Source organism: Danio rerio, chromosome 1 (assembly GCF_052040795.2).
Source record: "Danio rerio strain M-AB ecotype USA chromosome 1, GRCz13ab, whole genome shotgun sequence".
Lineage (NCBI taxonomy): Eukaryota > Metazoa > Chordata > Actinopteri > Cypriniformes > Danionidae > Danio > Danio rerio.
This window is the reverse complement of record NC_141021.1, coordinates 61,206,116-61,230,933: the sequence shown is the minus strand read 5'-3', so window position 1 is coordinate 61,230,933 and position 24,818 is coordinate 61,206,116. Positions and strand designations below refer to the sequence as shown.

At 41.7% G+C, this 24,818-nt stretch overlaps 1 protein-coding gene across 1 annotated transcript; it reads left to right on the top strand.

Annotated features, from left to right (window-relative positions):
- The first annotated feature begins 27 nt into the window (after window positions 1-27).
- On the top strand, window positions 28-22,905 carry dnm2b (dynamin 2b). Its single transcript, NM_213242.2, is given in 21 exon segments — window positions 28-330; window positions 6,867-6,940; window positions 7,032-7,181; window positions 7,373-7,457; window positions 10,119-10,237; window positions 10,538-10,636; window positions 11,210-11,370; window positions 11,851-11,993; window positions 12,786-12,921; window positions 13,413-13,480; window positions 15,358-15,496; window positions 16,581-16,667; window positions 18,225-18,295; window positions 18,808-18,859; window positions 18,953-19,063; window positions 19,135-19,244; window positions 19,441-19,552; window positions 19,946-20,107; window positions 20,240-20,466; window positions 20,763-20,999; window positions 21,096-22,905. Coding segments are annotated over 21 exon segments (2,571 nt in total). The 5' UTR covers window positions 28-169; the 3' UTR covers window positions 21,163-22,905.
- Window positions 22,906-24,818: the final 1,913 nt, after the last annotated feature.

The window sequence follows — 24,818 nt, the reverse complement described above, 5'->3', positions numbered from 1 at the left end:
TTTCTTTAAAAGTTTATGGTGGTCGGCTGACCGGATATGAAAAGTTTCTCGCAGACAGTTTTCTGTGTTTCTGACAGCTGGAGTTCGTGTTTGTTTTCGTCCAGTCAAGCGAAGGCGGGTGATGAAGTGAGTTTCTCTGAGCTCCGAGGGTCTGATAAAGCTCGTCATCATGGGGAACCGCGGGATGGAGGACTTGATTCCCCTCATTAACAAGCTGCAGGACGCCTTCAGCTCCATCGGCCAGAGCTGCAACTTGGAGCTGCCGCAGATCGCGGTGGTCGGCGGGCAGAGCGCCGGCAAAAGTTCTGTGCTCGAAAACTTCGTGGGAAGGTAAAAGTCTTTACACTATTTAAATGTGGCTTTTTAAAATATGACATATGAACGTTTCGGTTGTTTTATTCTGTTATTATTTTGTTTATGTTACAATGTTGTATTGAAATCTGACTCCTTCCCTGAAAAAAAGTTCTGATGGAGCTACAATCAAATAATTTAGCAAAATTACTAACTTATATAGAGCAAGATGTGACATCAACATAAATTTGGTTTATATGTGACCTTATATGTGACCTTTTTAAACCTGTGTTTGTAGGGAGAGTAAATGTAATTTAATTTAAACCATTTTTGAGACTTAATTTAAACCATTCATAAGACCATTCATGAGACTTGTGTACTGTAATGTTTTTGTATAAGAAATTTGCTTAGAATGTTAGTTAGTTAGTTAGTTATTGGTGGCCTACAGACATTGCTTTTAATAAATGTCCCATTATGGTGGCCTACATCATCACTATCATTTCTACATAATTCTGTTATATTTTTTTCAGCTCGTTGTCTTTTGTTCAGGATTTGTATTTATATTTTGTGCATATTATACTCTTAAAAATCTAAAATTCTAAGCAAAATTCTTATAAATCAGCATTAAAGTTAATTCATAAATGGTGTAGCTATGAGAAATAGAGCAAAACATGTATGTTAAGATAGAGGTAAAGTTGGTTTTATATTCGCACATTCGTTCATTTAGAAGTCCCTATATTGTTTACCATGTTACTTTGAATATTCGATGGGAATTAGCCTGCTAGTATGACTTGAAATGGAGGTAAAGTTGGTTTTATATTCGCAAATTCGTTCATTTAGAAGTGCCTATACTGTTTACCATGTTACTTTGAATATTCGATCGGAATTAGCCTGCAGGTATGACTTGAAATGGAGGTAAAGTTGGTTATATATTCGCAAATTCGTTCATTTCGAAGTTCCTATATTGTTTACCATGTTACTTTGAATATTTGATCGGAATTAGCCTGCTAGTATGACTTGAAAACAACATTAACACTGTTTATTTGACCGTGGACAATGTTGTACTTTGATAGTCATTCATTCATTTTCTTGTCGGCTTAGTCCCTTTATTAATCCGCCACAGCGGACTGAACCGCCAACTTATCCAGCAAGTTTTTACGCAGCCCTTCCTGCCGCAACCCATCTCTGGGAAACATCCACACACACACTCATACACTACGGACGATTTAGCCTACCCAATTCACCTGTACCACATGTCTTAGGACGGTGGGGGAAACCAGAGCACCCGGAGGAAACCCACGCGAAGGTAGGGAGAACATGTAAACTCCACACAGAAATGCCAACTTGAGCCGAGGTTCGAACCAGCGACCCAGCGACCTTCTTGCTGTGAGGCGACAGCACTACCTACTGCGCCACTGCCTCGCCCACTTGGATAGTCATTGGCTGCTAATTTGATTTCGCTATTTAGAGTTTGCAAATAATACTTTTATGAAATTATATTTTTAAGAGGAAAGTCTGAATGTGCGAATATAAAACCAACTTTACCTCTATTATGTGAAGTTGGTATTGAGGTAAAGCTGGTTTATATTCGCACCTTCAGACTTTCTCATTAATAATGTAATGTTCAGAAATGTATTCTTTCCAAATTCTAAATAGGGAAATCATATTAAGAGCCAATGACTATCAAAGTACAACATTGTCCACCATTGTAGATAGTGCTAATGTTGTCATACTATACAGTAAGTCATGCTTGCATGGCATTTCGGACTGAATAGTCAAAGTATGTGATAAACAATAGGGATCACGTCACTGTTACAAAAATGAGTGAATGTGCAAATATAAAACTATTTACTTCGATTAGTTAGAAAAGCTTTACCTCAGATTACCTGTTCAACGTCAGTGGTCAGACAGTCATGTTGGTCAAACATTAACCGTCAGAAAAATTCAGATCTGTTACTGTGCTAAAGAGACAGTTCACACACACACACACACAATATACGTTGTTTATCCTCATTTTCTGTACTCGTTTCTTTGAAATCTGAGTTTCTTTTGTTGAACACAAAGCTAGATGTTTTGGAAGTATGCCACTGAACAGCCATTGACATCAATAGGGTTGTTTGTTCCTCAGCAAATCCATGCAAATGTCAACCTTTCCATGAAAAATAGTGAAACCCTATCTAAGTATTTTGTGTAGGCGTGTATTTAACAGTGCTGTAAAATACTCAAATGACTGTCAATGTTTTCAAACAATTATATTTGATTTAAAAAGTCACACAGGTAGCAATTTCACATCTGTCACATCCATAACCGAGCTTTTCCCACACAAATGTGAAATGAAATAAACTCAATAATGTTTAATCTATAGGGAGCCAACTTATATTCTTTTAATTAGCTTTGTTTCTGTTGGGCTGTGCGGTTTAATTCACATAATTTCTTCAAAGTATGTTGTATACTGTCATAGATATTTACATTAGATTGTTTTCTATTGTAAGGTATGTGTCAATAGAGCCGCCATTTTGGTACAGGGTAGCACTCCTATGAAATGAATGCAGGACCAAGGTGCAGTGGAGGACTGGCCATCCAGAGCCAGAGATATACAAACATATACACATAAGGGTTGGGTGGTACACCGGTGTGACATTGCGCCACGACATGGATTTTCTAATACCATCAATACCATAATAAATCAATTATATTCCTTAAACGGCTGCATTTACATCAATACTAGCTCATTCTAAATAATAAGACATTAAATTTTCTTTAAGTGTTCAGTTGTGGTCTAAATACCTGTCCTCTTTATATCTTGTTGTAAATCAAAAAGTAAAACACATTCGTGTCAGCTTTGCCAGCCACAAGCTCACCCTCCGAGCGTGCATTCAGCACAGGGGGAAATACTGTAAGCTCCAGGGCATCACTGAAGCCGGGAAATGTTAACCAGCTGGTGTACCTGGCAAAAAACTTGAATGTCTGGTTTCATCAGAATTCAGATGAAGAGAGAGTTCGTTTTTGTGAAAAGTACACCTTCTTACACCGTTCTTGTGTTATTACACTGCTAATTTTTGTTTTGTTGCACACTGTAAGTAAGATCTTTAGTTTTTTTTGCTAAATAAATATGTTGAGAATGCATGATACTCCCCCATGTCTCTTTTTGATTCGGATACCATTTACCCATTAAAAATATTAACTTTATTCACATGCTAAAGGGACAGGACAGGCTACTCCTTCCAAAATGTCCCCAAAAAAATTATACTGTGATATTACACTGTCATCGTTTAAAAGATGAAAAATACTGTGATATTAATTTTAGGTCATATCGCCCATCCCTAATACACATACATCCATGATTAGGAGTTTTCCCGCTGGTCAGTGTGCAAATATTGTTTTAAATTATGAATATTATAGTTGTACTTCACTTTTCTATATTGATGGGTATGTGACCACATGGGCATTACCGATAAAGAGTGTGTTTGTGCGCATGCAAATGTATTATCCTCCCTTCCGGTTAAATTTGATCTTATCCGTGTCCTGAAACACACCTCCTCTCCTGCTGTCACTTCTCATGCTAACAGAGGGAGCGATTCATTTGTGAATGCATCTCCGTTATGAACGATTGGTTCACTTAGAAGACACTAATACAAGTTTGTAGCAGCGCAGTGTCTTGTTCTTGTATTTTATTTACATTATTTGCTGCTTGTATTCTACTAAACTAGCATAAGCTGAGTATTTAGTGCGAGCTGGTGCTACTTGTATGGTCAGAGACTGTATAATCATCAGTAACGTTACCTGTTGAGCACAAAACTTCGTAACATACAAAAACATAAAGAACTAAATCATGAAATGCGCTGTGAAGACGAGTAACGGCTTGTCTAACACCGAACAAGAGTTTTATAACATCTAACTATATAGAATATATGAATAATATCAGCGCCTTAAAAAAAGTGAATGTTGTGTTCAACACAGCGGAGAAGAGTTTTCATGCAGATCTTTACCACACATCACATATAGGTCACTTTTAGGGATGCAGCAATGCAGTTAGCCCACGGTTCAATACATACCTCAGTTTTTAGGTTCAGTTCTCATACGTGTGTTTTTTATTCTATAGGCAATAGGAACAGTAAGAGGTTAAGGAGAAAAAAATAAAAACGATTTATTGCAATACTCATTTTGTTTTACTTAAAAGCCAAGAAATGTACAGTAGTTCCAAGAGTATTGTATAAAATAAATGCACACAGAAATCTCACTGCTGCTAGTAGCCCATGCACAAACTGGGGAACACTTAAATTCCTACACTTTGAAAATGAACACACATGTGAAGCTAATAAAGATAAATTGGCCATTTCAAATAAACATATTTTTACTTCAGTAAACATAAATAAAGCATCTGAATTATCTCGGTGCTGAAAAAATGCGAGACTGTAGTCTGTAACGCAGATCGAGTGCTTTTATAAGATGACAGAAGCCCACATCTCCAATCACCGAAAACGGTTGCAAATCTTCAGCAATAAACACCCGCACTGCCTTTGTTACTTTTATGTGTCTCTCAGAACCAGTTGGGTATGTTTGCTGGAAGGATTCAGCGAGGGATTGTCTATTTGGAGGACTTTATTATCTTCTCTGCTATCCTGCCTTCAGACAGTGATATTGCTGGGTGATGCGCTGCAGATGTGCAGTCATGGTTATGCGTGTAAAACAGGGGTGGCCAACCCTGTTCCTGGAGAGCCACCTTCCTGCAGATTTCAGTTGCAACCCATATCCATGCCTGATTTACAGGCACACACAGTCAATTCGGGAGATATAAAACGCACATAAATTATATTGATTATATTGATTATCTAAATCATATTAATATTATATTGAGAACCGTGGCATTCCTAGTCAGTTTAAAAGAGTGTTGTCATAATCACATCAGACGAGTGACTCAAAATGCAGAAAACAGCAGCATACGGGTTTAAACGGACAGATGGTGGGCATACAATAATAGACCGTTTCAATGTGGTCATGTCATCCGCATGAACATTTCCTGCTTGTTGTCAAACTATTTCATATTTCATTTATTGATCAATACATGGATTCTTGGAAGATTTGGAAATTAAAAATGTAAAACAGGAAATACATTAGGACCATTGTTATTGTTTTCATCCCTCAAAATGGTCTTCAGAGATCATGTGTGTGTGTGTGTGTGTGTGTGTGAGCCACAGATCAGGAGAATCATTCATCCTAAAACAGACCTGAAATATCTGTGTTCAGACTGAGCTCCACATGTGCTGACATGACATCTGCAGGATTCCTGACTAACCAACAGGATGACACACACACAGACACACACCCACACACACAGAACAATGTATATCAGTAATTAGTGAGTGGAGACTTTGGTCTGGGAGTGAAGCTTCTTTTCTGCTAAGTTCTCTCTCTCTCTGTGTGTGTGTGTGTGTGTGTGTGTGTGTGTGTGTGTGTGTGTGTGTGTGTGTGTGTGTGTGTGTGTGTGTGTGTGTGTGAGTGTGTGAGTGTGTGAGTGTGTGAGTGTGTGTGTGAGTGTGTGAGTGTGTGAGTGTGTGAGTGTGTGTGTGAGTGTGTGTGTGAGTGTGTGTGTGAGTGTGTGAGTGTGTGAGTGTGTGAGTGTGTGAGTGTGTGAGTGTGTGTGTGTGTGTGTGTGTGTGTGCGCGCTGCCAACAGCATTTGTGTGTGACTCATCCTTTCAGAAAGGCTTGAATAAATTGGACCTCAAATACATGAAATAATAAACTAACTTGGTATTTTTGACCAATGCGCTCTATTTCAGCTTCATATCACTGCTGGCTGTTTATCTGACATAAGTAATACATGAGAAGCAGACACACACGTGGCAACAGTGGGCGGGAAGAAAGCAGCTCATCTGCATTTAAAGCCACAGGCTGCACAAACAGCTACACTGAACTCACACAGCAAAATGGGCCGATTCTGGAAGCTGTAATAAATGATCTGATGGGTATTTTGAGCTGAAATTTTACAGATATACAATCGTCACTCACAGGTCTCTGATCCTCAGTAAAGCTGGTGAATGCACAAAGACACCAAAGGCTTATCGTACACCTTGCAAAAGGGGTAAAATAGCTGCCATTTAAAGTCATTGCAAAGGAATATTTTTGTTTGTGGGGGAAATAAATGTCTGATTACATGTCTTTGGACTGTTTTTGAGCAGTCTCAGGTTATAAATTCAAAGGAGTTTTATTTTACTTTGATACATGAATATATTAATACAAACTTTTATATTGGTTTTCACATCATAGTTTCGTTTTGTTGTTTGTTTGTTGTATTTTAGTTGTCTTGGGCTGTGTGTAAATGCATTAATAATATGGTAAAGCCACAGTATCTTACACAGCTTAAGAAACTGACTCAATGGGAATTTGCTGAACAGATATGCTTTGAGTTGCAAAATATAGTCAGTTCTGACCTTTAATTAAGGAACTGTTATCTGCTTTCAGACAAAACTGCAAGGCAAAAACCTTGTTTTGAAGACTCTGAATGCATTATGAGAATTAATTGAGTGATTGAAAATACATAATGCATGATGTGTGTGTGTGTGTGTTTTTCAGGGACTTTCTGCCGAGAGGATCAGGAATCGTCACTCGCAGGCCTCTGATTCTCCAGCTGGTGAACAGTAAAGCTGGTAAATGCGCAAAACATTTGATCAAAACCACAGTGTAGTGTATGAGCAGTTGTAAACGTGTGTGTGTGTGTGTGTGTGTGTGTGTGTGAAGAATATGCAGAGTTCCTGCACTGTAAGGGCCGCAAGTTTGTGGACTTTGACGAGGTTCGGATGGAGATTGAAGCAGAAACGGACCGAATCACTGGATCTAACAAGGGAATCTCTGCAGTGCCCATTAACCTGCGCGTTTACTCGCCCAACGGTAATAACACACTTTAAGCTGTGTCTGAAATTGCTTATTATTTACCGTTAATCAATGTGAGCTAACGACTCCAATATGGCTAGTTTTGATTTCATGTGGACTTTAGTGAGACGTGCAGACGTTCTAGTTTTGGATAAAGTGCCATTGATTTGTTTTTAACACTATTTTTAATGGTGTTTTTCTCTCTTCAGTGCTGAATCTGACGCTGATCGATCTTCCGGGCATGACGAAGGTGGCGGTGGGTGACCAGCCGCAGGATATCGAGTACCAGATCCGGTGAGAGCAGTGGGGTTGAAGCTGAAGTGCTGAGCTAATGGCAAACTCCTCCTTCAGAGACGAGACCTTTATCATTGTTTACGTTATATATGGTTCCAGCATGGATATCACAATGTGAGAATCTGCAGTAGTCGCATCTCAGGACGTCAAGCAATTCAAAAAAGCGAGTTTAAACCATTTGGACACAAGAAATGGCAGAGTTTGCTGCTCTAACAAAGATTACTTGTGTTTAATTACACAACAGGGCTATTCAATTAGTTTGTCATGGGGGCTGGTTCTTGAAAAGCATCCCAAACGAAGGGTCGGAGAGATGTGACTTGCTATATGAGTGATGACAGAACAGCATATAAGAGCCCATATGCTGTATTTGTGCTCATAAAGACACCCATGTTGCCTTTTTCTACATTAAAATGTTAATTTATTGTATTTTAAAACTACTGCATTGTCCAATTGACTTTTTTTTGTTTTGTTTACAAACATTCAAATGTTGTATTTAGCGCAGCAAAAGCAGTGCATTGCTGGAGTAGGCTTCTTCTACATTCAGACACATTCATATGTGAAGTTTTCAACAGCAGAACAATTAGTGATTTTAGATTTTGGTTGTACGATATAGTCTGAAGAATACTCATGGTTTCACGGTTATCACGTCTAATGTAAATTAGAACAAGCTTTATATTAGGGAAGTAGCTATTTAGATTAACTGTTGTCATCATCTGAGTTCATGCACCCATAATCATTTTAATAATTAAGACATATATTTTGTTGACATTGCATTGAAAGGCACGCACAACTCTCTCCATGAGATGTTTTCTACTGCGTGCGCCCGGACACATGCAAGCGTTGCTCTGCTTGTGCGCGCATATTGTCATTCTTACATTAGAAATAACAAACTTGCAAGTGGAAAAGACGTGATATGGGAACGGCCGCTGTTATAGTTAATCCGGTGTGCGTGTGTATTAGCCTCGGTGTACATACTTGAAACATTATACTAGTGCACAGTTGGCAACTTGTCACAACTTTTCCGTGCAACAGAAATGCGGCTTAGAAAAGCCTTTACGATTAATTAACTGTGACGAATTAAAGCGCAGTTAATAGTGAAACCAGTGAATCGTTGCATCCCTATTAATGATTACAGTGCATTGTGCAAAAGGCATTTTCTCTGCAGCTCATGCTGAATTGAACAGACGCACGTCACTTCATAGCTATAGCGGCTGTTTTTCGACTGAACTAAATTTATTTTTGATGTCTTGGTCACACTATTTTGAGGGCCAGAACAAATTGCCTCGGGGGCCGGGTTCAGCCCGCGGGCCGCCAATTGAACAGCCCTGATATACAATGACAAACACTATAGAGTGTTATTTTACATCCGATTGTTGAATGTCTCAATACCGTTTTTCAACAAAACGCATAGAGCACTGTTTATTTAATGTTTTATCTTTGTTCTATTGTTTTCATCTGTCATTTCATGTCATATATGTATCATATATATTTCATGTATATATATATCTGGGGCCGGCCCTCCTAAAAATAGATGCAGAAACTAAGATGCAGATAGTGTTTCAAACACATTTATAATCATTACTTTTGCCGGTGCAATTTTTATGTGCAAGCTTAAGCGTGGAATAGGCTGTATTAAAGTATTTTTATTCAGTAACAAAATAGACTATAATCCTATGACGGCCTGTATAGCCTCTATATTTGGTCTTAGTTTCTCTTGTTGCCAATGTAGTCTGTGTTTGTTAGTTCTTTTAATTGTATATTTATTAATGAATTGTTCTTGCCATGAAAACAGCATTTGTTGTTGACATGGCATTAAAGGAAAAATTAATCTGAGCAGTGGGTTTAATCCACTACAGGACTTGATTGAGACACTAGCCCCTTTCACACATACAGACCTTTTTGGAAAATTACCGGCAATTTTCCGGAAAAGTGTGTATGTGAACAGGTCCTTTTTGAAGATACCTGTAGATTCGTTCTGGCTATTTTCCGGAGTTTGTTGTAACATTAGCGGTAATTTGCCGGAATGCTGCGCTGTGTGAACACAGAAGGAAGATTGCCGGAAAGAGCGCGAGCACGTCTAGAACATGCTGACGTGAGACGTTTGCTTTAACCAATCAGAACAGTCACGTCTGCGCGGTTTATGAAAATAAAGTCTGTGAGTATTTTCCCAGACACATTTAGCTGCTAGAAATTAGTCAGATACAGTAATGTTTATATGTTCATCTTAATGCTAACCGTATAAATAATTATCGATAAGATGCTTATGATAAGCCGTTGTTTGTTTGAGCACACACACATTTCCTGTACATCTCGACATGCGAAAGTGTTTCTCTGTATGTTTTCATTAAAGTTGTTCACAACACTGATCCATCCACAGAGTTTGTGATGTAGTCAAATGTTTACAAATACAAGCGCAGCCGTTTACAGCTTATTTCTGGTTAATGATGTCAGAGTTTACCGCTATTTTGGAATGGATGTGTGATTGCTTTTTTCCGGAAAAATTACACAACGTCCTCGCCTGTGTGAACAGCGCTTTTTTGAATTTTCCGGTAAAGTCGTTCTGGAAATTTTCCATATATTTACCGGTATCACTGTGTGAAAGGGGCGAATGACACTGTTCTCCATGTGTGTGTGTGTGTGTGTGTGTGTGTGTGTGTTCAGGGACATGCTGATGCAGTTCATCTCCAAAGAGAACTGTCTGATTCTGGCCGTCACTCCGGCTAACATGGACCTGGCCAACTCTGATGCTCTCAAGATCAGCAAAGAGGTGGACGCTCAGGGTGAGGCGCTGCGCTTCAGTCAGCTGATTATAATTAATACAGCATTTACAGTCCTCAGCTTTCAAATCAGAATTCAGTGCAGGACAAAATCTGATCTGCAAGATCAAGAGGTGGAATTGGAGAAAAACAACCTGAAATTAAGAGAAAAAACTCTGACATATGCAGAAAAACAAACTGAAAAACTGAACTGTGAGCAAAAGAAATGTGATTTGCAAGAAAAAAAAAATGAATTGAGAGAAAAAACAAGAATAGTGAGAACTGTGTCAGCTGCTGAAACTGACCTTTGACCTTCCCCTGCAGGTCTGCGCACCATCGGTGTGATCACCAAACTGGACCTGATGGACGAAGGAACTGACGCCAGAGACATCCTGGAGAACAAGCTGCTGCCGCTGCGCAGAGGTGCTGGAGCTCATCTGCAGCTTTACAATCTACACTTCATTAGTAACAGCATGGAGTACACGCACACACACACACACACACACACACACACACACACTTCACTTCAGTCAGTCGGCGCCTCCAGTGGACGGTCATCATGCATCACAAAATCACAGTTTAACGTCTGATTTCTTTTCAAATCACTGATCTTCACTGCCTGATGGATATGCCATGTGATGACCAGACGAGACGCGCTGCATATATCACACTGTTCTGCAGCGTCTCTTTAAAATATGGACATGCGCTGGCCTGCTGCTCCTGACGGCGCTAGAGTTTACACAGTCTTTCATCTCGTTTTACACTTCAACAACTGAATGAATGCTGAAGTCTGTTCGCTGAGTAAATTTCATTACATCACAACATCCATGCTGTAAATCAACCGAATAACACTGAAGATAGTCAGAGAAACCTTTCAGCTGAAGTTTATTGTTGACTGAAAAACACTAGCTGAGTATATCAGACCAATACGAGACGTTTAACTGGGGTTAAAAGGGTAGTTCACCCAAAAATTTTACTTGTTGTATGTGTGTGTAGGTTATATCGGTGTGGTGAACCGCAGTCAGAAGGACATTGATGGCAGGAAGGACATCCGTGCGGCTCTGGCTGCTGAGAGGAAGTTCTTCCTGTCCCATCCAGCATACAGACACATGGCAGAGAGAATGGGCACACCGTACCTGCAGAAAACACTCAACCAGGTACACACACACACACACACACACTCACACACACACTGTACCGGCAGAAAACACTCAACCAGGTACACACACACACACACACACACACTCACACACACACTCACACACACTGTACCGGCAGAAAACACTCAACCAGGTACACACACACACACACACACACTCACACACACACTCACACACACACTCACACACACACTGTACCAGCAGAAAACACTCAACCAGACACACACTAGTATCTGTGGTCTCTCGTCACAGCAGCAGTCCTGATGTTTGTGCTGCACAGACTGCATATTCTCTCCTCTCCCCCTAAACTCCACCCTGAACAAACACTCTGCACTCCACATCTTCACTGTCCTTCATTCTGCCTGATTTATCAGCCGTTTTCCTCTGGGAGACCAAAAAGTGTCAACACAGAGTCAAAGTTTACTGGTATTGCTATACTTGTGGGGACACTATTGTTTTTGTTCTCCACTCTTCCAGCAACTGACGAACCACATCCGCGACACACTGCCGGCGCTGCGCAGTAAACTGCAGTCTCAGCTGCTGTCGCTGGAGAAAGAGGTGGAGGAGTACAAGAACTTCAAACCAGACGATCCTGCGCGCAAAACCAAAGCCCTGCTGCAGTGAGTGTGTGTGCGTGTGTGTGTGTGTGTGTGTGTGTGTGTGTGTGTGTGTGTGTGTGAACAGCAGTGACAAACTTTGTGCATCTAGACAAGATGATTGTGTGTGTGTGTGTGTGTGTGTGTGCGTGCGCGTGCGTGTGTGCGTGCGTGTGTGTGTGTGTGTTTGTGTGCTTAATTATGTATCCCTGTTTGTGTTTGTGCGTGTAAGTAACTGTGAAACTGTGTCTGTGCATGTGTGTTTCCTTGTGTGTTGTGGGTGTGTGTGTATATATATATATATATATATATATATATATATGCACAATTGAAATTGCTCAGGTGTGAGTTTCTCAGTGTCCAAATCTTGATGCTTCTGTGAATCTCGTGTGTCAGATCTGAGCTTTGTTCTGTTTTCTCTATTGGATTGGGGTCAGGTGATGGGCTGGGCCATTCTACAGCTTGATTTTCTTTCTCTGAAAGCATCTGAGAGTCTCCTCGGCTGTGTTTTGGATTGTTGTCTTGCTGAAATGGTTTGATTTTCATCCTCCTGCTGATGTAGATGTTGGACTGAAGCAGTTGAGGAAGGGCAGAGGGTTGCTGAAGAACTACTGAGAGATTTCAGCTGCTGTCTGGGCTTTCACTACCCAACTACACCTCCCTTTCTTCATCTGTTGAATACTGTTTCCCTGCGTCATTTCTTTTTCCAAATTTCCAAGTCGACAGCACCTTTAGGAATATGTTTCCTGAGAAAAAGGGCGACGTGTTCAACACTTATGTCCCCAGCTGTATATAAATATACCTGTGTGTGTTCAGGATGGTCCAGCAGTTCGGTGTGGACTTTGAGAAGCGTATCGAGGGCTCTGGAGATCAGGTGGACACTCTGGAACTCTCCGGCGGAGCTCGAATAAACCGCATCTTCCACGAGCGCTTCCCCTTCGAGCTGGTGAAGGTGCGCTAACACCGAGCTCTAAATCATCATAAGCTGAAAACGATGATTTATTGTTGCTGATTATTATTTTATTTCATTCAGTTTTTCATTTATTGTGAGTTTTTAATTTTATTTCGGTTAACAAAATGTTTTTAGACCAATAGCTGTAGTTTTTGTTAAAGCAATGATCACCTAACGTGTTCCTGGAGGGCCGGTGTCCTGCAGATTTGAGCTCCAACCCTGATCAAACACACCTGAACAAGCTTATCAAGGTCTTACTAGGTATACTTAAAACACCCAGACAGGTGTGTTGAGGCAAGTTGGAGCTAAACACTGCTGGGACACCGGCCCTCCAGGACCGAGATTGGTGACCCCTGGTTTAAAGTAACTTCTGTATATGAATGTGTGTGTGTGTGTGTGTGTGTGTGTGTGTGTGTGTGTGTGTGTGTGTGTGTGTGTGTGTGTGTGTGTGTGTGTGTGTGTGTGTGTGTGTGTGTGTGTGTGTGTTTCAGATGGAGTTTGATGAGAAGGAGTTGCGGAGGGAGATCAGTTACGCCATCAAGAACATTCACGGAGTCAGGCAAGTGCTCACACACTGTAAACACACACATGCTAATCAGTGTAATTAGCCTGTGAACCTGAGGAATCGTGCAGTTTTTTGCTGTGTGTGTGTGTGTGTTGTGGTTTTTGTGTGTATGTGTGTGCGAATGTATGTTGTCTGTCTGTTTATGTTTTGTGTGTGGTGAGTATGTTGTGTGTGTGTCAAGTCATCTTTACTTCAGACTTTTCTTTCAAAACTATATTTAGTGTGTGTGTTGTTTTGTGTGTGTGTGTGTGTGACCTCAGGACGGGGCTCTTCACCCCAGATCTGGCCTTCGAGGCCATCGTGAAAAAGCAGCTGATAAAGCTGAAGGAGCCGTGCCTCAAGTGCATCGACCTGGTCATCCAGGAGCTGATCAACACGGTCAGGCAGTGCACACTGAAGGTAGAGGAGTAATGCTAATGCTCGAGTCCGCTGTCTGACCACGCTAATGCTAGAGTTCGCTGTCTGACCATGCTAACACTTGATATAGTCAAGTCCAGTGTCTGATTGCACATACGATTAAATCCAGTGTCTGACCCTGCATACGTTCGAGTCCAGTGTCTGACTGCACTTACACCAGAGTCCAGTGTCTGATTGCACTTACACCAGAGTTTAGTGTCTGATTGCACTTACACCAGAGTTTAGTGTCTGATTGCACTTACACCAGAGTTTAGTGTCTGATTGCACTTACACCAGAGTCCAGTGTCTGATTGCACTTACACCAGAGTTTAGTGTCTGATTGCACTTACACCAGAGTTTAGTGTCCGATTGCACTTACACCAGAGTTTAGTGTCTGATTGCATTTACACCTGAGTCCAGTGTCCGATTGCACTTACACCAGAGTCCAGTGTCTGATTGCACTTACACCAGAGTTTAGTGTCTGATTGCACTTACACCAGAGTTTAGTGTCTGATTGCACTTACATCGGAGTCCAGTGTCTGATTGCACTTACACCGGAGTCTAGTGTCTGATTGCACTTACACCAGAGTCTAGTGTCTGATTGCACTTACACCGGAGTCCAGTGTCTGATTGCACTTACACCAGAGTCTAGTGTCTGATTGCACTTACACTGGAGTCTAGTGTCTGATTGCACTTACACCAGAGTTTAGTGTCTGATTGCACTTACACCGGATTCTAGTGTCTGATTGAACTTACACCGGAGTCTAGTAACTGATCACTCTTACTCCGGAGTTCATTGTCTGATTGCACTTAAACTGGAGTCCAGTGTCTGATCGCACTTACAAGTAAATCCATTATCTGACAACGCATACATCCGAGTCCAGTGTCTGATTGCGCTTATGCTGGAGTCTAGTGTCTGATTTAGCTTATGCTGGAGTCTAGTGTCTAATCGCTCTTACAATTAATGCAGTGTCTGACCGCGCTTGTGCTTGAGTTCAGTGTCTGACCACGCTAATTAATTCTACTGAAAGCAAAAACACTACAGGCCTCCAACCGAGCTGCTTCTGTCCCGAAAAACTGTAAAGTACAGACAAACTCGCGTTTACATAGCTGTACATCAGATCAGCTTCGACATTAAACACTAAAGGCAGTTAATAAGACATTACAAGGCGGTTTTCAGTAAAGTGAAATCAACCAATCATTTTGAAATGTGAATATTGAAAGAAACACTTGATGCACATTGTGGCCTAAAGATCAGCTATACTGAGGCACACACACTTGCGCAGTGGAGTTTAACGTTCATAAGGATAACATATAACCTAATAATATGCAGTGCAGCACATTTATTAAAGAGGAAGTACAGAATGAAAGAGCTTCTGTTTCCTTCCTGCTCTGTTTTCCTCCACCTGTCTGCTTTTCCCAATGTTGTGGCCCTCTCGCCCTAAATAACCCCGCGCTGTCCCATGATCCTCCAGGACGGGGCTCTTCACCCCTGATCTGGCCTTCGAGGCCATCGTGAAACAGCAGATTGTTAAACTGAAGGAGCCCTGCCTCAAGTGTGTAGACCTGGTGGTGTCTGAACTCGCCACACTCATCCACAAGGGCACTGAAAAGGTAGAACGTGACCCATTCTGGCTGACAGATCCCTTAACCAATCAAATCCAGTCCTCTAACTCAGCAGCTTTGATTGACAGATCCCTTAACCAATCAAATCCAGTCCAACTGAACAGCTTTGATTGACAGATCCCTTAACCAATCAAATCCAGTCCTCTAACTGAACAGTTTTGATTTACAGATTCTTTAACCACTCAAATCCAGTCCTGCCACCAAACATGCCCTGATTGACACATGTCTTAACCATTCAAATTCAGTCCTGTAGCCGAACACTCTTTGATTGACAGTTCTTTTAACCAATCAAATCCAGTCTTTGTGGGTGCGGTTTGGCCTGTGCTATTTTTGCTCTGTGGTGATTGAGTTTGCATCATATCAGACTAACCTCTGAGTGCACCAAATGAGTGTGTGTGTATGTGTGTGTGTGTGTGTGTTTATGTGGTTTACGAGGACACTAATTTGTTTAATGACATGGGTTTGACCCAACTGTACTCTATTAAGCTGTTTTTGTGTAAATGTTCTGTTTCCTCCTAATTAAATCATATTTAATGAGGTCTTTTGACTTTCAGAATTGTCCACAAGGTTTGTATGAGGCTTGGGTTTAGGGACGGGGCCATATAATAAGTGGCTTCTACAGCATACAATACATCACAGTCAATTACAGTCCTCATAAACCACCAAAACCAACATCTGTGAGTGTGTGTGTCAGGGTGTACTCTTATTTATATCCCATTGGGGACTTAAACCTGAATGCACACAGACTCATGGGGACCAAAGTTGACGTGTCAATAGGAAACGGCTCATGAATCAGACAGAACGAATGTTTTGAACAAGTAAAAATGCAGATTGTTTGGGTTGAGGGGAAGGGAAACATGTACAGTCTGTACAGTGGAAACATCATTACATCTTTGAGAGTCCCCACTGGGATATAGAAGTGTGTGTGTGTGTGTGTTTGTGTGTGCGCGTGTGCGCGTGTGTGCGTGTGTGCGTGTGTGTGTGTGTGTGTGTGTGTGTGTGTGTGTGTGTGTGTGTGTGTGTGTGTGTGTGTGTGTGTGTTAGCAGCTCTAAGGGTTGTTTTGTGTTGCAGCTGAACTCGTATCCTCGGCTGAGAGAAGAGACGGAGAGAATAGTCACCACACACGTCAGAGAGAGAGAGAGCAAAACCAAAGAGCAGGTGTGTGTGTGTGTGTGTGTGTGAGATGATTCCCCTTAAAAGAAGAATCCATTTCAAATTCATGAATGATTCGTTCTCTGACTGCTTTTAGTTTGCTTTGTTTTAGAACCACCACGGGGTCAATTTGCCCATCGCTGTTGTTCAAATGTACATAACAGACCATCAATAAAATATTCAAGCCCCCCAGTCATTGACCTTCACTAAAATTCCCAGATATTCAATTTTTTTTTTAGATAAAAAAAGGTTAAAAAGGGGGACATTTATACCTGTAAGCGCCAGTGTGGGTCAAATTTACCTACTATAAAAGATGCTTGTATTTATGTACAGCTTATGTTTGAAATTACTCATCAGTGACTTTTACTTTCAGTTTTACTTTTAAAAATGTAGATATTTGAACCTACTCATAACCTATATAGCATATTATAATATAATATATTATAGCATAATATAATATAATATAATATAATATAATATAATATAATATAGCATAATATAATATAATATAGCATAATATAATATAATATAGCATAATATAATATAATATAGCATAATATAATATAATATAATATAATATAATATAGCATAATATAATATAATATAGCATAATATAATATAATATAGCATAATATAATATAATATAATATAACATAATATAATATAATATAGCATAATATAATATAGCATAATATAAGATAATATAGCATAATATAATATAATATAATATAAAATAATATAATATAATATAATATAGCATAATATAATATAATATAGCATAATATAATATAATATAATATAGCATAATATAATATAATTTAGCATAATATAATATAATATAATATAGCATAATATAATATAGCATAATATAAGATAATATAGCATAATATACTATAATATAATATAGCATAATATAATATAAAATAATATAATATAATATAATATAATATAATACAATATAATATAATATAAAATAATATAATATAGCATAATATAATAATGTATATAATATAATGTAATGTAATATAATATAATTCATTCATTCATTTTCTTGTCGGTTTAGTTCCTGTATTAATCCGAGGTCGCCACAGCTGAATGAACGGCCAACTTATCCAGCACATGTTTTACACAGCGGATGCCCTTACCATCACTGGGAAACATCCATACACACTCATTCACACTCATACACTACGGATAATTTAGCTTATCCAATTCCCCTATATACCCGGAGGAAACCAACGCCAACACAGGGAGAATATGCAAACTCCACACAGAAACACCAACTGACCCAGCCGGGACTCGAACCACCTGTGAGGCGGATGTGCTATGCTATGCTGGAATAGTTGGCGGTTCATTCGGCTGTGGCGACCTCTGATAAATAAAGGAACTAAGCTGAAGGAAAATGAATGAATGAATGAATGAATGATATAATGGTTGTTCAGCACGACTGTGAAGGTGATTCAGGGATATTTGAGCACAGTTCCTCAAAGTCCCTCAGATGATCATCAGTGCGTGTGTGTGTGTGTGTGTGTGTGTGCATGTTTGTGTATGTGTGTGTGTCAGGTGATGCTGCTGATCGACATCGAGCTCTCCTACATCAACACAAACCACGAAGACTTCATCGGATTCGCCAAGTGAGTGACCTCTGATGACCTTTGACCCTGACATCACCACTCAATGTTGAGTGTGTGTTTGTGTGTTTGAGAGGGGTCTGGCTGCAGACTCGGTGCAGTGCAATCTGATGCTTTTGAATGGGCTCACCTAACCCCGCCCCTAACCCTACCCGTCACAGTGACGTCACTCACTCCATTGAGTGCATTGTGTCTGACACTGCACTGCATGTTTGTCTGTCTGTCTGTATGTTTGTGCGTGTGTGTGTACGTGTGTCTTTGTGCATGTTTTGTGTGTATATGTGTGTGTATATACGTGTGTGTATTTGTTTGTTTTATGTGTGTTTGTGTCTGCCTGCACACGTGTGTTATATGTCTGTTTGTGCATCTGCATGAGCTGTGCATTTGTGTGGATTAGGTTAATTTTGTGTGTGTGTGTGTATGTGTGCGTGTGTGCGTGTGTGTGTGTGTGTGTGTGTGTGTGTGTGTGTGTGTGTGTGTGTGTGTGTGTGTGTGTGTGTGTGTGTGTGTTTCAGTGCGCAGCAGAGAAGTGCTGCCGTCACTAAGAAGCGAGCTGTTCCCAATCAGGTACGTCAGCGTCCACTCAAACTCTCAAACTCCGCCTCCTCTGATTAGCCTGTTCCTCCTGCGCATTAACATATCCCCGCCCCCTCTGCTCAGGTGATCCGCCGTGGTTGGCTGACCATCAACATCAGCATCATGAAGGGCGGCTCCAAAGACTACTGGTTCGTGCTGACGGCGGAGTCTCTGTCCTGGTACAAGGATGAGGAGGTGTGTGTGTGTGAGCGAGCGTGTGTGTGTGTGTGTGACTGATGAAATCACACCTGCGCTCGTGTTTCCAGGAGAAGGAGAAGAAGTTCATGCTGCCGCTGGATAACCTGAAGCTGCGGGATGTGGAGAAGAGCTTCATGAGCAACAAACACACCTTCGGCATCTTCAACACCGAGCAGAGGTGTGTGTGTGTGTGTGTGTGTGTGTGTGTGTGTGTGGTTTATTCAGTCCAGTGTTTGCATTTAAAGCACAGATAAAGGCGATGCTGCTGGGCTGTTTCCAGTATAAAGCCATAGACAATAGTTCATTTTAATTTATATTTAATCTAATAAAAATATTCATAATTGTGTGTGTGTGTGTGTGCCCGTGTGTTTCAGGAACGTGTATAAAGACCTGCGTCAGATCGAGCTGGCCTGCGCCACTCAGGAGGATGTGGACAGCTGGAAGGCCTCTTTCCTCAGAGCGGGAGTCTATCCTGAGAAAGACCAGGTACAGGAGTGTGTGTGTGTGTGTGTGTGTGTGTGTGTGTGTGTGTGTGTGTGTGTTTAAGGGTCAGGACACACCAAGCTGATGTTCGGCTGTTGGCCGGTTAACTTTGGGTTATCTTCAGAGCTGATTGGTCGGATTAGCATGTGGAATCAGCATCAGCTGAAGAAAGTGCTCTGATTGGTCATGCATCAGCGAATCACAGCGCGAGTGTGATGTAGTGAGGTGATGTAGCAACTAAACAACTGAAGTGGAGCAGGAGCACTCAGAGGCAGTGGTGACATCACTGCACTGTCAGACACCAGCAGAGGATCATCAGGTGATATGCATATGTGATTAACTTCTCTGTGTTTGCGTGTGTGTGTGTGTGTGTGTGTGTGTGTGTGTGTGTGTGAGGTGGAGAACGGGGACGTGTCAGCAGACTCTCTCTCCATGGACCCTCAGCTGGAGCGTCAGGTTGAGACCATCAGGAATCTGGTGGACTCGTACATCAGCATCGTCAACAAGAGCATCCGAGACCTGATGCCCAAAACCATCATGCACCTGATGATCAACAGCGTGAGTCCTCAAACGCCCCAGTGTGTGTGTGTGTAATATTTATATATATAGCATTCTGTGGTCCTGTGTGTGACTATTCTGACTGTGTGTGTGTGTGTGTGTGTGTGTGTGTGTGTGTGTGCGTGTGCGCAGGCGAAGGAGTTCATCTACTCGGAGCTGCTGGCGTACCTGTACTCGTCAGGTGATCAGAACAGTCTGATGGAGGAGTCGGCGGAGCAGGAGCAGCGGCGGGACGAGATGCTCCGCATGTACAACGCTCTGAAAGAGGCTCTGAAGATCATCGGGGACATCAGCACATCCACCTTCACCACACCTGTGCCCGCGCCGGTGGACGACACCTGGATACACACTGACCCCAGGTACACACCTACATATATCACACCCCAGACAAACACACTCACACCCCCAGTGGATAGCACCTTGATACACACTGACTTTAAGTGCTCACACACACACACTCTTACACACGTGATGTAGTTTTGGCTGTTTGTCAGTGCTCGTTATTGATTAATGTATTATAAGCGTGAATATTTAATGAGCAGTGTTATTATTTATTCCCTCATTAGCATCTCATCAGTACACATGTTTGGCGTGGTGTTGTGTATTGACAGATGTGTGTGTGTGTGTTTGTGTGTGTGTGTGTTTCTCTTCTCAGTCCTCCATCTCAGCGTAAGCCGTCAGGAGGTTCAGCCCCGCCCCCTGGCCGTCCTCCTGCAGTGCGAGGCCCCACCCCTGGAGCTCCAGCCCAGCCTCCTCTAAACCCCTCCCCTGCCTTTGGAGCTCCGCCTGTTCCCTCCAGACCCACTACGCTGGAGCCGGCTGTAGCTCCGCCCCCTCAGGTGCCTTCCCGCCCTGCACGGGTCCCGCCCACTGTGCCACCAGGGATACCCAGGTATGACTGACAGCTCACACACACTCGCATTCCTGACACGTCAATCAAGCTTACTTCAGATTATATAACGAGTGTGTGTGTGTGTGTGTGTAGCAGGAGGCCTCCAGCGGCTCCAAACAGGCCCACAATCATCCGTCCTACAGAACCATCTCTGCTGGACTGAACAGTGAGCTGCACATCGGTGCTAGACATCAACACACACACACACACACACACACGCACGCTAGAGGAACAATGACACACCAGAGACAACAACACACACCTCAGAGATGACAACAGACACACACTCCACACCAGGTCAGAGGTGATGACAACACCCACAGACACATAAACACACACACACACACACACCATAGGAGATGACAACACACAATACTCTCAGACACATACACACTACTCATAAACACACATAAGCCTTGCCAAAAAAGACAACACACACATACACACACATCATGTCAGATGATACCACAACATACACACACTACACCAGAGATGACAACATGCACACTAACACACGTCTCAAATGAGACCACAACACACATGACAACAGCACACATGTATTCACACACACACACTACGCCAGAGGAGACGACAACTAACACTACTCACAAGCGCACACAGCTCATGCCAGAAAGATGACAACACACACACACACACACACACACACACACACAAACACACGTGTCAGATGAGACCACAACAAAACAACACACACTACACCAGAAGAGATGACAACACACAATACTCACCGACACACACACAAACACACACACTCGCTAGAAAAACAAATGACACACCAGAGACAACAACATGCACATGTCAGAGATGACAACACACACACACACACTACTCATAAATGCACACAAGCCTTGCCAAAAAAGACAACACACACACACACTAACACGCATTGTATCATTATAAAATGTCAACACACACACACACCTTATGTCAGTTTAGACCACACTACACCAGAAGAAATGACAACACACAATACTCTCACACAAACACACACTACTCATAAACATACAAACACAGACACACACACATACACGTACACACGCCAGAGGATCAACGACACACACCAGAGACAACAACATGCACATGTCAGAGATAAAAACACACACACACTCTACACCAGAGGAGACAACACACACACACACACACACACACTACTCACAAATGCACACAAGTCAAAAAAGACAACACACACACACACATTAACACGCATTGTATCATTAAAAAATCTCAACACACACACACACACACACACACACACACACACACTGGTGTCATTTCTCAGCTCTAATAATGTCTTCAGCTTAAATCCTGATGGTTCCCCCACACACTTCAGGGCATTTACAGCAGCATTAACACACATTTCTGCGCATGTAAAGCAGCATGTGTGAGTGTGTGTGTGTGTGTGTGTTGAGCAGAACTGCTGTCTTCAGGGAATCTAACAGCAGTGTTTACAGAAATACACTCCGATCACTGCATTAACACTCACATGAACACTAGTGAACTGACTGATGGTGTTTCCTCATCAGTACAGGGATATTTGCACATGCAGTGTGTGTGTTTAACACTGATGTGTGTTTATACTATAATACTCTCTAATATTCGTATAATCAGACTCAGTCTGCTAAAGTGCCTCTATAGAGAGAGCAGACGTGCTTTATATATGTGTGTGTTGTTGACTGATAGTCTCTGAGCTTCAGCTGAATCTTCATGTGTTTACTGGAAGCCGGTCATCATCAGGGGGTTGGAGCTGTGTGTTTCTCTGACTTCAGTCTGTTTTCTACATGTTCTGTATTTTTCTGATGACGTTTGGCACTGAATGCGAACAGAAGCGTAAATATCCTACATGTAATGATGAATATTATCAATAAAAGGGCAAGTATTGAGCTGCTTTACTGATTTGTTTTTCTCATTTCCAGCAGATATTAACAGAGTTTGCTTTATAAAGGAACTGATTTTATCTATTATTATTGATATTATATTAAAGCCATCCCAGTCAGTAGTGAGCAGACGAATGCGATCTTGCTGTTTTCATCTGCAAACATATGGGGTTGTTGGGCGACAAACAGCTTGCATTGGAGCAGGAAACCTTTACACTTGGCTGGATTACCAGTAAACTTTTCAGGAAACGCCAGGCGGGGACTGGGAGCATGTTGCAGGTAGATTGCTGGAGGTTGTAGGAGAGAGTAATTGGCGGTGGGTTGCGCTGGGGTTGCAACATTTAAACCCCACAGGGTGTGTACTAACTCCTCCGTTAATTGAGTGAGGTGTGCAAGTTAGTACCTGGGCTTGGGTTATGAGCTTCGTGGACCAGACCTGCATGGCTGCGGGATCCATGTTGGGCGAAGTCTTCTGTAACGAAGGGTCTGACACAGAGGGATCCATTTGCAGTATGTTTATTGAACAGAGTTTACTGAAGAGCACACAGATGTTACTCGAGTGCGAACTCACATAAAACACAGTGGTATTCAGTCTATGGGCTGGCGGCAGGCAAACACAGAGTGGGTAAGCAGGCATGGGTTGAAGGCAGGCGGCTAGGATCAGAGTCGGGATTCAGGCTGGGTTCAAGGTAGGCGACAGGCAAGACAGAGTCGAGATACAGCCCGGGTTATCAACGGGGGAAAGCTAGGGATGGCTGACGTGAAACTGACGTTTCGACACAGTGTCGAGATCCCGAAGCGCAAGTGTTTCGAAACACTGTACCGAAGCATGATCCGAAACACCCAGGTCACGTGACTAAAGTGTTTCGAAACACTTGGTCACGTGACAAAAGCGATTCAAAGCATCGATCATTTCAGAGGCGTTTCACGACCCGGAGAATTTGGGAAAATCTTCGACTTGTATGGTCTAGTGGACCGTGCGTGTGCACTTTGGAACTGTATTTCGAATTTATTTTGGGTTCGAATCTCGACTATTACAAATACTCCAAAATCATGATTTTATGAATTTTAATCATGTTACTGTTTTATGGTGTAGCCTAGATAGGATACCGCTGCGGATACACCATCAATTTAGCATCATTTTTGTAACACTGTAAAACAATAATTCATATTTTTACAGTACTGTGATGGGTTTAGGTTTTGGATAGACATTAATAAAATACAATAGGAAATTAATAATATAAATAATTATTGTTAACTTCTGGCCACAACTGTATCTGATCTAGTAACAACCCTGTTATATGAACAAAATACAAATTTATTTACAAATGTTTATTCGTATGTCAGAGCAATGTTGAAACAAAACGATACCATAACAAAGCATTACCAACTGGTATTAAAGCATTTCAACACACTTGAGACAATCTGGATTCGAACCCATTTTTCCCGCATGGTAGTCATGTACTCTAACCGCTCGACTAAACCATCTGATGATTCAAGGCTACAAAGTGGGGTTTGATACATCAATTTGCTCAACTGTTCTTTGCTGAAGCTGTTTCAGTGAAATACAAATACAATGACCACTAGGTGTCACCGTAGAGTGGTGTTTCGAAACGTTTCGAAGCTTCGACACATTTGCTTCGATAGTTTCAGTGTTTCACGAAGCCTCGCTTTGCCCACCACTAGGGAAAGCAGGCAAGGAGTAGAACCGCTCAGTAGTGTATGCAGTGCAGAACAAGACTTCACACTGAGGTGAATGTTTGTGCTGCTTATAAAGGTGTGTGTGGTGATTATGGGATGAGCTGCAGGTGTGTGTGTGTGTTTCAATCAGTCTTGGGATGACGTAATGCTAAAAGTGAGGTGATGATGAGCCAGCGAGGGGAATGACTGGGACAGAGTCGGTGACAGTAATATTGAGAAGGGT